Raw genomic sequence first — 14,701 nt, 5'->3', positions numbered from 1 at the left:
TTCGACAGCTCAAATCTTTTGATTTTACATCAAAATTCAAATAGACGTCATGCTATATTACATATTGCTATCATTCAATAGATCAAAATTCATATTTTTCATTTCAGAAGTAAAATCGTTTACCAATAAGAACTTATAACCGCCACAGACTTTAAGGAATTGGTTGAGATGGATCTCCAAGAATTCCTCCGGGTTCACGTTACTTCTTCTATGATTCTTCCTGCAATTTATCTAAATTTATCAATATGAACATGTACGGATTTCTGCAGGAACTCCTTCAAAAAATATACCAAAAATAGCCCTAGGTTTTTGTCATAAAATTCTTTGAGAATAAAACCTGATAAATATTTCTGTGAATTACTATAGGGAAAAGTTCCAACATGAGGTTCCTTTGTTCCTTCTTTCTTTCATTCAGAAAATTCCTTTATGAATTCAGCCAAAAATAGGGTAATAACCAGTGCTGTTAAATTTCAAAATTTTGGAAAAAATAAACTGCTTATAGCACCCTCGTATGCGAAATATCGCACCAGCAAATATTGGCAACCGATAGTAATTCGGAAAAAGTCATCGGGAAAACATTTTCCGATGACTTTTTCCACTTGAAGCGATGATATCAGCAATATTCAAATGTCAAATTCATGACATTCAACAGCACTGGTAACAACACTTTTTGAACATTAAATGTTACTAACTAAATTTTAGTTTCCACCACTGCCAACGGAGCGGTTATACCAGAGTATGTATTCCACTTTTGAATCGTGCTGCTCTCGGTTCTCATTTTTGTTTCAAACTTTCAACGTAAGCTCATGAGAGAGAGGTAGACAGAATTGACAACTGTCAATACTACCTGAAATTAGGAAACTACAACGATGAAGCAATGAATAAAATTCTTACGTGAATGTCTTAAGTGAATAGATAACAATATGTGCTCTGTTTATCTCTCGTGGTGCTTTTCTTGCTTGAACATTCTCACGAAAATTTTTGGAAACCCTTTTTCGTGTCAACTTTAATATTTCAAGCTAATTCTTAATATATTGCACGTATGAAAACGACTAGGCATACGTGTAGATTGAAACGGAAAAAATGAGACAATCGTACCTGTAGTATCCAAAGGGAGCACACATCATTGCTATGATAACATCACTATTTTTTTTTACCGTTGCACTTCTCACACACTTACGGCAATCCGTTTGAATTTTCAAAAGTAATAAAACCATGATTTTTTAACACTATTATAAACTGGAATTTTATTATAAAATTATAATTGAATTTATAAACACAACAAATCGCGTCAAAACGTGTTGTTTTTCTCTCAGAATCCACCGCACACACCAACAATTCGCGTAGAAAATCGCCAATAAACTGACTTGACTCAACGCAATCATGTTCGTCGAACCCCCAAATCCATCCCGTGCACTATGGGCCAGAAATCAAAATTTCGCGACAAAAGTCCAAAAACATTTTTTCAATAAAATTAATTATTGAAATGAATTTCTAATTATTGGGAACATGTGTGATTGTATACCAACTATCTTATTTGATTTATTACATTATTTCATTGCACTCTTTGCAGGTTAATTTTGTTTAAACTGAAAAACTTGTATTTCAGCCTATTATTAGAAAATTTGATTTGAGGGGAAAAATTGCAAGAAAAATAATTTTGTGTTCATTTTTCGAAAGCAAATTGAGTGCATTTCACATGTGTGATATAAAAATAATGTTAATTTTAAATTTAACCATTGATTTTACAATGTACCAGTAATGTTTACTATATTTTTACTAGTTCGCCTTAATAGTTTAGTTATTCCACCGTATTCGGCTTGCAACCCGTTTGAGGTGGAAGCCTAGACTCCACTCTTTCTTGTGATACCAAAAGTTTTTGCATATATTTGCGGATGGCCGAGATACAGCGGTTCAAGTACAAGCGATAATTTAGGCAATTTGTCAACCCTATATTTTAAACTTTGCTGTTCGTAAAACAACCCAACCAATTGAATAAGTTTGATTGGTATAAAAACAACTAAAGCTGTCATAATGCATTACTTTTCAGCAAGGGTCCATTTATGACCTAAGTGACATTCAGAAATCTAGGTAGAGTCGGTAGAAAAATAAAAAAAAACACTTATTTTTTGTAGTTTCCTTTGAATCTATGTTATATATGGTATGATAAGACCATAACAGAGGAATCAGTTTGAGGCTCCCATTATAACGACTCAAGGATTGAATCATTGGTATAACATTTTACAAAAGTTATAAAAATCAAGTTTTTATAACTTTTGCCCGTTTTTAAGTTTGATGGTTCACTAAGAGTGAATTGATATTAGGAAATAATAGATAATAAAATAATTAGGCAACATCATGTACTGTCCTCCTATTGGCGATCAAAAGTGGGTCTGGTTCGCGAAAGTTTCTTAAATTTAAATGAATATTTACGGTTTCCTGTGCCTTGCAAAAATCTTGTCATTTAAATGATTGTGATGATTTTTCTTCCAAAGTTATCACTAGAAATTTTGATTACGTTGCACTAATCGCTATTCCAGAAGAGCGCCATCTACGCATTTTCGCTTTCCGTTAAATAACCAATACAACGTTTGAATATCAGAAAAAAAGGCAAATAATAAAAAGATTAAAAGCAAACAAAACTTTAAAGGCAGCTACAAATGACCAGGTCACAGGCCATCAATGAAGAAAAGTAAAAAAATCGTTTGAATCCTTTAAAATTGCTGCCAGATATATTGGCAACATAAGCGTAATATTGTCGGGAGAATGTTAGTAGTTTGAGCATATGAACTATTAAATTGTGCATAAACGAATCATCTGATTTCGTTGAAAGTAAATGGAGACTAAGAGTTCTGCATGATTTATTTCAATTTAAAATCAATCATATATTAAATCTACACAAAAATTCATGATTATCATATAACAATTTCCTGCATGTATTAATGTAATGAAGTCCAAAACATGGTGTGAACCGGATGCTCTGATGTTTGAACACATCAAATAAGGCCTTCATTTAAGCTAAAATATTTCTGACCATAATGTTTCGAAAGTGAATTGGTCACCTTTTGAAACATTATAGCACCTAAAAATATATAATTTATATTAACTTGTTCCATTTTGGACAATGGCTCTATGACTCTCCGATGGTTTTATGGCTTTATTTAAGGTTATGTACAGTGAAAGCAAAGCTTTATAATAATTTAATAGTTTATATGATGAATTAAATGCAATTTTAGTGTAAAAGACTAAGAAGTATGTTGAATAAACAGTTGTCAATGCATTCCAAACAACTATGACTTCTTGATCTCATTTTTCAGGCATTTTCAACTGCTCTGAGAAACACTATTACCTTCAGAATACTTTGAAATGTATGAATCATGTTTTTGAAAATGTACAATGCATTTTGTGATACGATGTGCAAGCGAATTTGAATATGTAATGCCTTAATTAACATATTTCTCCAAATATTCATAATCATTACAAATATTCTCAATTTGATTTAAAATGCATCTTAGTCGTTCTAAACACGTCTTTTATATGTTTTCTTAAGTTTGTTTTACTTTTAGGTTGGTTTTTGTTCATTTTTAAAGTGTTTGGAATTTTGTCGCGAAATTTAGATTTCTGGCCCATAGTGCCGTGTTCGAAATTAGTTTTCTATCTCCTTTTGGCTTTATTCCTCATCTCTTTCTCTCCAATTCGTAGCCGCGCTGAATATCATCATCCCGGCACAGCGTGAGCATGTTTCCCGAGCATCGATGAACATCTTCGTGTTCGTTTGTATCTACACTCTCAAGGTCCCTCTCGATAGATCTGTGCGAAGAAAGAATACAGTGGAAAAATAATTGAATGATTTTGTTCGGATATATTGCTTTCTGTTCAACTTATCTGATATGCTTTATTCATTACACTACATTCGCCTTCTTCTCTACTCATAGAACCAAAACTATTTATTACAAACAATTATCTTGTTATCCAAACTCGTATGATTCAAACACATATTGAACGTCTACAATTTCTTGTTTTCTAATTAAAAGCTTCTATCTGTTCTGCTAAATCAAACTTCTAATGCTTTGTTCGCTACTTATTCTTAATTAACATTGAAATTATGATCTTCTTACACATGTTCGATTCTATCTCCTTTTATTTCCTTAGAATCCTGTGTAGAATATACAGTGACCCCACGCAGTTGAATCACCCACAATTTATGAATCAGCTGATTTCAAAAGACAAAATTATTATCAAACTTTTCACAAAACATCACAGAATTATTTTTACTGATAAGAAACTATGTGTAAAAATAATTCTGTGATGTTTTGTGACAAGTTTGATAATAATTTTGTCTTTTGAAGTCAGCTGATTCATAAATTGTGGGTGATTCAACTGCGTGGGGTCACTGTATAAGTACACTCTTCTGTATCATTCCTTGCATGACTACCTGTTATATTATACAACTATGACTACTGAACTTTTCCTACACTTAAGGGGACACGGGAGACCGTGTTATTTTCCCTATCTTTCGTCTCACTCTAACAATAATCATCAAAACTTTGTGGAAGCAAATCTCGAGTTTTAGTGAACCGATGAAGCTGAAAATTTATCGGGTTGTGCACTACATAGATAGAATCATAGTGATACATTTTCGCATCGATATATGGAGTGGTTCTTGAGATTTGCTTCTTGAAGTGGATAGGGTGATTATGATGACGTCCCGTGCGGCCTTAATGCAGTTATGTTAGAGGCGTATAAAAGTGGGCTCCATGACCGTACGGATAAAGTCGTAAGTTGTTAGCCATCATCGAAGGGATGGGTTGATATGAGTTAAATCCGCCAGACAACCTTAATCCTGATTTCCAAGGTACAGTCCAATTATTTGTTCTTCCTACTGATTTTAATCAAGCTTAATTATATTAAAATGTAATCTTCTTTAGGGAACTCAATAACCAACATTTTAAATTCAATTTATTTTATCTAAGGTAACTCCAATAATAATATTAAATACATAATAGGTTGAACAATTTTCAATAGTATACATAATTTAATATTAGTTGATAAATTTTTAAAGCTAGCCTGAAATTTTCTAACAGTTTGCTACAAAACGTTTTTGGCTTTTTATAATGTATAAAATTTTGAAATTTAGTTTATACCTTTCTGTGATGCTACAAATATATTTCAAACTTTTGTTCGGACTAATTAATCTAGGCTTAAGCACCGTTTTTCGCTCAGTGAAATGTTTGAAGCAATATATTGTTAAATTCTCGGAATCCCAACTACTCTAGGAAATTCTGGTGAAATTGTACTGCTACAAACAGCGAAAGACACCGTTCTTTCAGCAGGGCAATAATTTTGAACACACTAGATTCTATTGCCACATACTATAAAGCTAAAACTGTTTGTTAATACACTTAATTACAATTATAAATTACATCACTACTTACAGCTTCGGTGTTTTCGTCCCAGAACAAATTGGTTCTTTTACTGTTGTTTGTGATCAAGCAATCAACAACAGAGCAGAGCCGAAAACACCGAAGATTGACAATCGTACGTAGTCCGACAAATGCCCAGGGGTTCGTATCACCATTCTCACGTAACATGTACAGTCAACTCTCCACAACTCGATATTGAAGGAACCATCGAGTTAGGTAGGTAACGAGTTACAAAACACAAAATTAGCGCAACTGCGATCCAAGGGACCCTCGAGGTAGCCATGAAAACCAACTTTTGCTATAGTTTTCGAACTACGAGATATTGAGATACGAAATATCGAGAAAAGCAGAGTTTACTGTAGTTATAATCTCTGGAGAAAGTCTTCAATGAATCTCGGATAAAACTTCTAGATAAATTCTTTAAGAAATCGCTTGAAATGATTGCTAAAGCTGCATATTTTAATTTTTAAACATTTTAAAGAACATATTTTGTAGTCAAGGAAAACAGTGCCACGTGTTAATTACGTGGATTTGATAGCTGTTGAGTTACTCTTTTATAGCTTAGCTTAGCTTAGCTTAGACTGACTACACATATCAATGGTTGCTATTCCGTGATTGACCGAAGTCAGTGAAAATGCACAAAGAATCAACTAGAAGTTCGGCTGGGATTGGCCATAATCTTCTTCAGTGTGCATAATTCAGTGCCTCTATTTATACAGGGTCAATAACGGCGCCGGCCACGTCCTTGCAGTCAGGTGGGATTGGGGGAAGGAATGTTAGAGTGTAACCTTTGCTTTTTGGAGACCGTGTTTGCCTCTGCATCTCCACAAAGGTTACTGGGAGGGATGTTTGTTAATGGGGAGGATCGTTGGGTCATAGGATTCACTTTGATAAGCGATTAGACCATGATAAACAATGATTTGTGAGATATATACATGCTTATACGTAAATATAATATTTTCATTTGATATGAACAATTTCTATGTAGAGGAAAATTATGCCGACACTTGAGGTGACGAACCATTCAAAGTTTGTTGAACAAATACCTAAATGTAACATTCCTACAGCTGTCAGGACGAAAGCATGTGTTATTATATTTTACTCATTTGAAAAGAAACAACAAACTCGATTGGTTGGGACATCATAGAACACTCTTATTCTTATGCCGACACTTACAGTGGCGAACCATCCAAAGTTTGTTGAATAAAGTGAACCTTTCGCAAGTCTACACTTGTAGTGTCGAACCATTCAAAGTTTTTTTTAATTACAAAATTAAAGGTATATAAGAGGTGTTCTGAAAAAAAAAATGTTAAACATAAATAAATCATGAATCAGAGTTTGTGTCGACACTTACAGTGACGAACCATCCATAGTTTGTTGAAAAATCATATTTACATCCCACTTTTGTAACGATTGAATGTGCAGTCATACATATTTTATAGATTAGAAATAGTAGCATGAAACGAGCTCACCAATTGATCCGTTATCCTTGACTGAGCAGCCACAATCCACTTTCGGCTTCACTCGTTTGCTCGGCTATAAAAAAGCACTCAGGAAAAAAAAAATAAGCGCGCGACCCAAAAAGAATAAAAAAAAAAAAACCGTTCGGGCTTTCTTGACGCACTGCCCAGGAGCAAGCGTCAAGGTCGAAGGATCAAACAGAACTAACCGATCGCGGCACTTTTTCAGTTACTCCAACCGAACTCACCGATCACGCCACTTTTTCACTTACTAGACCAACGCGCGACATGTTTGATCCTGCCCTCGTCGCTCGCCCCGGCAAAAGCAAGTGTCAAGGTCGAAAGATCAAACAGAACTGATAGCTGTTGAGTTACTCTTTTATATGCAAAAAAGTGAAAATCTATTTCACTGCTGTGTAGATTAATCATAAAAATAATACTTTCTTAAGAAGGGCTTCTACATCCCGAACAACTTCTCTGAACACACTATACCTTTTCGGGTGCAAAACATTTTTGATCACGAATTAAGGCCCTTGGAAGCACTGTGCGGCTTGTGAAAGCATTTTGAACACAAGGTGATTTGGCCCGCATGCTGCAACTTATTAGTGCTCTAGGATACATTATTTTGTTTTACTGCTAACAGTTTTACAGCATCGTCCGCATTTCTCGGAATTCGGAAACAAAGCTTTGGTAGCCCAGCAGCTTCAATATTTTACCAAATTTCGAAGCTAAAGTTTTCTTAACTTCCTTAGAATTTTACTTCCAACTTGTTGACGAGATTTAGGCTTAGTTTGAAGCAGCATTTTTCATATTTTCGTACGCTTTGGAATCAAAGGGTAATCGTAGGGGAGTCCGGATAACATGGACATTTTTTCAAATCGTATTATATTTTTAGCACTGATTTTGTCGATGAAGATACTTAATTATTAATGCATAGCCCTGGAGAATCAAGTGATAAAAAAAATTTAAATCTCAGTAAAAGCCGTTCAAATAGGTACTTCCATATCTTGTTGACCGAATCGTGTTTTGAAAGCATAAAATGGTCCGCCACTTTAGTCACTTAGACTAAATATAACTGATCTAAGAATAGACAAACTAAAATATTTTTTGTCATTACGAATTTAATGGAGTTTCCATGAAAACTTAAGGGAGCTTTACGTGTGTATGCCTCCTCCATTGAATGACTCATATTTTATCAAATCTTCATAAAAATCTAAAAGGATTCGCATCGATCACTTCTTCTGAACTGCAAAGACCGGCAAAATCAGGATTCTCTCCGGTGACACATTTCGATGCCGTTGCTCCAGCCTTGTACACCGGTTGGTTGATGATATTCGTTATGGAATAGTTGCATACCAGGTACTTCCTAATCCATGGCGATTCTTGGAAGCTTACCATTGCACAGCCGATTCGGTTGGATCGATCTGCCACCATAGCTGTGAAGTGTCCTATTGCCGGTCTGAAGATAAAGTACAGTTATATTCGCAACAAATTTTAATTAATATGCACTTACCCTTTATAATTCCTCGGATAGTTTTTGACAATCTCTGGATTCGCATAGACGTATTCCCCATACCAGCTGTTAATCATTTGAGAGATCAATTGTGCGTCTGTTTGGACCATTCCGTAGTAGGAAATCCACGCCAGGTTTTGTCCGACTAATTTTAATTGGTCCGTATTACGACATTTGTCATGCTCGAACACGCAATGCCGGGCATTCGCTTCGGCGATAAATGCCAGCTCGTCATCCCATTGCTAATACGGATTAGATATAATTTTAGTTGAGATTTTGTTAAGTAGTGATTATGTTAACAGATTGCATCACCAGCTAATTTGGGTAACTAACTGAATTTGGATATATGACTATTCTTACAAGTGTAGGCATCCGTGAAGCCGTTGGAAAATAATCTCGCTTGGTGTAATTCTGCTTGCCCCGTGCTATCACACTGCGATACAAATTGTGCATATTCACGATCAGTGCCACATTGGTCGTGTTCATTGTCACGAAATAGGCTTCGGGTCCACATTTGGGTCCGAAAGTGGCAGATGCATTGCAAGCAATGTGAGGCTTTTGGAATGGACAGATTCTTGGCTCGCAGTAGTTTATCGATTCTTGACATGAATGTGCCACCAGTGATAAGAAAATACCTGGAAAATCAATAGAACTGTGAGATCAAAGTTCGTTCGATATTTACAATTTTGTTCACATCCAAATAGAATCATCACCACACTCAGTACTTATTACACCAGCTGATCGCAATTCTGCTGTATGCAGCAAACTGTTTGCTTCACCAGAAATTGTGTAGCATGTGATGCTTTAATTCAATTCAATTTATCCATTATATATTATTTTCCTCATTAGCACTCGCATCATTAGCGTGTGACGATTGGGCGTCGGTGGCAATGAACGGAAAATGTTCGAGCAGTTGAACTCTTTCAAATTTGTGGTCGTAAACGGTATTATTCAATTCTCATAAAAAAATAGTTAGATAAGTTTCTACTCAATGTTTAATGTATCGATTGATTTTGATCTATTTAAAAAATCCATTTTTTATTATAAAACACTTAAACGTTGATAATTTGCAAATAAAGTATGACCTATGGCAACATTTTAGGGGCCTCGACAATTTTTTTTATTCGGAATAATCGGAAAATTTATCCAAATAAACTCAAATAAAATTACATAAACAAAATGTTGAAACCTTCAGAATCGGATTTTGTTGACTTTACGAGGAACAAGAAGATTAAGAAAGATTCTAAAACGATTTGGATGAAAAAGGTGACAGGCATTCTTTTGCTAAAATGCCTAACCATTTTTTAATGTGATTTTTCCAACTGTAACGAAAGCTTTCTGAACAAAGTTTAAGACTAGGTTCGAATTCAATTTATTTATCTGCAGATCAAGTAATAGGAGTTAATTATTTAAATATTTATTTTGAAAATGACTCTATCGATCACACTGCAGGGCTGGTAGTGTTTAAGTGCCTTGAATATAGGAGCTTTAGAGACCTCTAGCGTGGAAAAAAGAGGCTTAAAACAGACTATACAGGAACCGGAAAGAGGCCGAAAATGGACCAAATATAAAACAGAAAAACAAAACGTAATCTTAAAGGAACCAGCGAGTAAAAATAATACTTCCGAAGATTTCTCCAGGGGTTCATTAAGTGATTATTCCCGTGGAATTCCTCCAAGAATTTTCCTAAAGAATTCTTCCAAGTATTTTGTTTCGGATATCTCAAGAATAGAACCGTTTTTTTTCAGGATAACCATAAATTACCAAAGAGATTCCATCAGGAATTTCTCCAAAAAATATTTTAAAAATTTTCGAAATAAATCCTCCACGATTTTATCCGGTAATTCTTCAATTGTTCCTTAGTATATTCTCCAAGATATACTTTTTTAATAAATTTATAAAATCTTTGAAAGATCACCTAGAGTAACAACTGCAGAATTTGGTTGAAAGATTAGTGAAAAATATCTGGAGGAACTCCTGTCTACAAAGATATATAAAATATAAAAGAAAAATTCAAAACATTAATTTAAATTTCTTATTGGTTTACTTTCATAAGGGATTTAAAGCAATTTTGGAACGATATAAAGGGGTTTGTCTTCTGATAAATTAAACCTTACAAAAAACGTTAAAAATATCTAGTCTATATTGTAAATTCGGCTCTAGGGGAAATAACAGTTTACGCAACAAGTTGCAGAATAAATCATCATTCTACAGCAAAAGTAGTACAGTGGGATTCCGTTCTTGGCAACAAAGTTGAAATTTGCGGTTGCCAAAAACGGAACTGTGCCAAAATCGGAACCCATATTTAAAATTTTATTTTACAACTATTGGTTTTGAAATACATCATAATAATGTTAATACACCATTTTTATGGAATCATAAGGCATCGAGACTTCCGAAAGGTTCACTTCGAAGCATTTTTCCGTAGGGTTATACTATGTTATGAAGCCCCGTAATGTTAATTCTGGCAAACGTTCTACATACTTTTTATGCCTCACAATGTCTTCAATGATTTTCTAGAAGCTTTATGCACACTTAATGTATAAGAGGGCCATGTAAAATCAATAATCGCATATGTGACCTTTATTCAAGAACTGGACATTTTCTTAAAACTATGTAAAAATCCAAAATATTTTTTTTTGTTCTCTTACAAAGACGTATTTACGAAACAAAAGCGCTGGGTATTGCAAAACGGCATAATTTAGATTTCTAATATAATTAACATTCAAAATTAGTTTAACTTTAGGGCTTCAGCTTAAAATTAGATAAAATTCGGTAAGTTAAGAATTGCTCTTTTAATTTATGTTTCTGATGAAGTGAAGCATTCATTTCATAATGAATAATTGACTGCAATCAAAAGGGCAAACAAAAACATGAGATGATCTTTAAATGCGACTTGTAATTTTGTAGATTTTTTTGACTTAAAATATACACATGAGCTATATCCCGAGGAGGAAATAATAACTCGCAATAACTTATGCATACCATATTTTGGTATCATACCATAATTAGGTATTGTTCAGTTGTCAATACCTCATTTTGTTATTATAATGGTTTTTGAAAAAAAAAATGTTTTAAACAATAAAAAATACTTCATTTTGGTATTGGATAGGTATTGAGGACTGCTGGAGGTATTGAACTTTTATTGAAGAAATCACTTTTATATGAAAATCCATCATGTATTATTTAGGTATTACAATACCTGTTCTAATTATCAGCTTGGTATTTGTAGAATATGCAGAAGGTATTATTTGAGGTATTTTACCTCTTATGCAGGGCTCATTCATACCTCGTTCAGGTTGTAAGTATTGGAAATTATCTGGTATGGAATACCTCAATTTGGTATTCAGTAGTTATTTTCTTCTGCTCGGGATGTTTAACACCTACCTTATCAAATCAACGGAAATTTACAGGATCCTGTTATGAAACCTCAAGAGCCTGATAGGAATCTTCAGGTTCTTATAAGGAATCTAAAGAAAAACGCTTGCCATGCATCTGTAGGATCTCACCTAGAATTCTCAGGATTTTGCTAAGAATTAACATCTTGGAATAAAGCTGATAATTCTCAAGAATCCGATGAAAATTTTCAAAATTATTATTTATTCGGCTACCACTAGCACACCTCAAACTTCTCTGTAAACCTTTTTCAAAATCCTCAAGCCGGAAATACTCAGAATACCACTAGAAATTCACACTATCCCGCCTTAACTTTACAGGACGGTTAAGAAACCATAAGAGTTTATTAGGAATAAAGAGATTTCGGACATAATCCCCTTTAACCAATTATACATTCTCAGGATCGCTCAAGAAACCCTCAGTGTAATAAAGACAGTGAGCCAAAAAGGTGAGACGAGATTTATGACTGTAATTCTGCGTGAGTCATAGATTATGTGTTGTTCTTATGTCGGTACTTGTGCTTTGTTTAAACAAGCTGTTCCAAATCTGAAGAAAGGTGTTTTTTAGTGTATCACCTATACTGGCAGACTCAAGTGGGCTGATCACTCAATATGAATGCCTAAGAAAAGAGATTGGTCTCTAATTGAAACACTGGTGGAGAATTTTGGCCTCATTAGTGCAACGTTGCGATTGCTTGACCATCCTGAAGTAAATAAGCGCGTACGCGAGTCCTTATTAGTTGGTGAGATTTGGGGGAATATTGACGAAAATGGAGCTCTGGAATATAATCGGTGTGGAGTTGACATGCTATGCAAATGACTAAAGTAACACTATAATATTCTATAATATTTACAAAAAATTACAAATTTTAATGGTGTTGAAAAATGTTGCCAAAAACGGATCCATTTTGTTGCCAAAATCGGGGGGTGCCAAAAATGGAGCATGCCAAAAACGGAATCCCACTGTAATTACGACGAGAGCTGTAAAAATCGAGTTAGACAACAAGGTGCGTTCAAAATTTTTGCAATTTAGTAGAAGACCACTTGAGATAATCAGAAATAACACCGGGATGCATTCACCATTATTTCACAATTCCTGAAAATTGTTGTGTTGTGATCCATTACCCAATTCAAAACAATTGCGTAATAAAAAAGCGTTGCGTAATAATAATTTACGCAACAAGTTGCAGAATGATGATTTTTACAGCCCGAGTCGTAAATTACGACTAGAGTGCTGTAGAAATCAAGTTCTGCAACAAGTTGCAGAAAAAGGGTAATAGGGTAACATATATAATTTGGACAGACTGGTCGCTCTATGCTCTTTTCCAATTAGATGATGAGAAATATATGTATGGGAAATCATCTATTACATTGTTAATACACTATGCTACTTGTTAATGATGACCCTTTTCATAACAATTACAAATTGGCTTCAAAAATATCAAAATTGTAAATTTTATCAACAGAACATCGGTGAAACCTACGAATGCAAAGGAAGTACAGTGGGATTCCGTTTTTGGCATGCTCCGTGTAACTTTTTCACAAATTTCACATAAATTTGTTCATTTAATCCAATTGCAAATTATTATATGTACACTCCCGTGCAAAAGTTTGGGTTCACCCCCTCAAAAACATACAAATGTGTTCTGTCCATATCTCTGTGATTACACGTCCAATTGAAAATCTTTAAGCCGCATTCGAAAGGCAAAGAGTTATTCTTACTTCGTATGTATTTTTCCAAAAACATTTTTTGAATTTTGTATGCTAAGTTTGTTCTTGAAGTTGTGACATTTTTCAAAAAACACACTGGAAAATCATATCTAATTTCCTCAGCATTGGGTTGACCAAAATTTTTAATCAAAGTGTCATTAGAATCGTAATCTTATATTCTTTGAAGAGAACCCCCGAAATTTTGGCGGAAAAATCTGGAAAGTATTCAAAATCAATGAAACAGGCAGTCAAGTCACCGTGCAAAAGTTTGGGTTCACCCCTCAGTATGATGCAAATCGTGCAAAAGTTTGGGTTCACCTGAGCCGCACGCACATCAATTTTGTCAATATCTCTGCCATTTTTCAACCGATTTTTATAATTTAAAGCTTTTTTGAGTGCAAATAATGGCGCGTACATGATTGGTTTGAAATTTCACAGATTTAAGTAAGTTCAAGTGAACCCAAACTTTTGCACGATACACCATACTGAAGAGTGAACCCAAACTTTTGCACGATGACTTGACTGAATGTTTCATTAATTTTGAATACTTTTCAGATTTTTTCGCAAAAAATTCGTGGGGTCTCTTCAAAGAATATAAGATTACGATTCTAATGACATTTTGATTTAAAATTTTGGTCGACCCAATGCTGAGGAAATTAGATATGATTTTTCAGTGTGTTTTTTGAAAAATGTCACAACTTTAAGTAAAAATTTAGTATACAAAGTTCAAACAATGTTTTTGGAAAAATACATACGAAGTAAGAATAACTCTTTGCCTTTCAAATGCGACTTAGAGAGTTTCAATTGAACGTGTAATCACAGAGATATGGACAGAACACTTTTGCATGTTTTATAGGGGGTGAACCCAAACTTATGCACGGGAGTGTAGTTGATAAAAACATCATCTTTATAACAATCATCTATATCTCACTCTTCAAAAAAGACAGGACAATATGCCCCTGCTTCAGTGTATGCCCCACAACAAACTGATATGTAGTACGTTCCATCCCAAGTAACAAATTCACAGCAATTTGGCATTCGAGTGGATTTATTAATGTTTTAAGACAGTTACGTGAATGCTATGATAACTAGAGGCGACATTTAACGTTGCTAGAAGATGATATTTTGTAAGTCAGCTCTTGGTTGTTTTCAAAACCTTTTAGAGACAAACTATAAAGTTAAAATTTTGTGGCTACAAAA

General features: G+C 34.3%; 2 protein-coding genes across 3 annotated transcripts in view; both read right to left on the bottom strand.

Moving 5' to 3' along the window:
* Positions 1 to 14,701, bottom strand: part of LOC5574821 — a 125,920-nt gene that overhangs the window by 94,637 nt on the left and 16,582 nt on the right. The window lies entirely within an intron of this gene.
* On the bottom strand, positions 7,479 to 9,172 carry LOC5574822 (venom allergen 5). The gene is made up of 4 exons (XM_021849582.1): positions 9,091 to 9,172; positions 8,757 to 9,031; positions 8,397 to 8,638; positions 7,479 to 8,342 (listed from the first exon to the last, which is right to left on the bottom strand). Exons 1-4 carry the CDS (start codon positions 9,104 to 9,106, stop codon positions 8,087 to 8,089), a joined length of 789 nt encoding a protein of 262 aa, XP_021705274.1. The 5' UTR covers positions 9,107 to 9,172; the 3' UTR covers positions 7,479 to 8,086.

This window comes from Aedes aegypti, chromosome 3, assembly GCF_002204515.2.
Source record: "Aedes aegypti strain LVP_AGWG chromosome 3, AaegL5.0 Primary Assembly, whole genome shotgun sequence".
NCBI classification, from domain to species: domain Eukaryota; kingdom Metazoa; phylum Arthropoda; class Insecta; order Diptera; family Culicidae; genus Aedes; species Aedes aegypti.
This window is presented reverse-complemented; position numbering and strand designations above follow the sequence as displayed.

Bases quoted from the DNA above. Each gene is read 5' to 3' on its own strand.
- LOC5574822 (XM_021849582.1), bottom strand. The intron at 8,639-8,756 runs GTAAGAATAGTC...AATCCGTATTAG, and splicing joins CTTCACGGATGCCTACACTT to CAATGGGATGACGAGCTGGC. The intron at 8,343-8,396 runs GTAAGTGCATAT...CTTTATCTTCAG, and splicing joins TATCCGAGGAATTATAAAGG to ACCGGCAATAGGACACTTCA.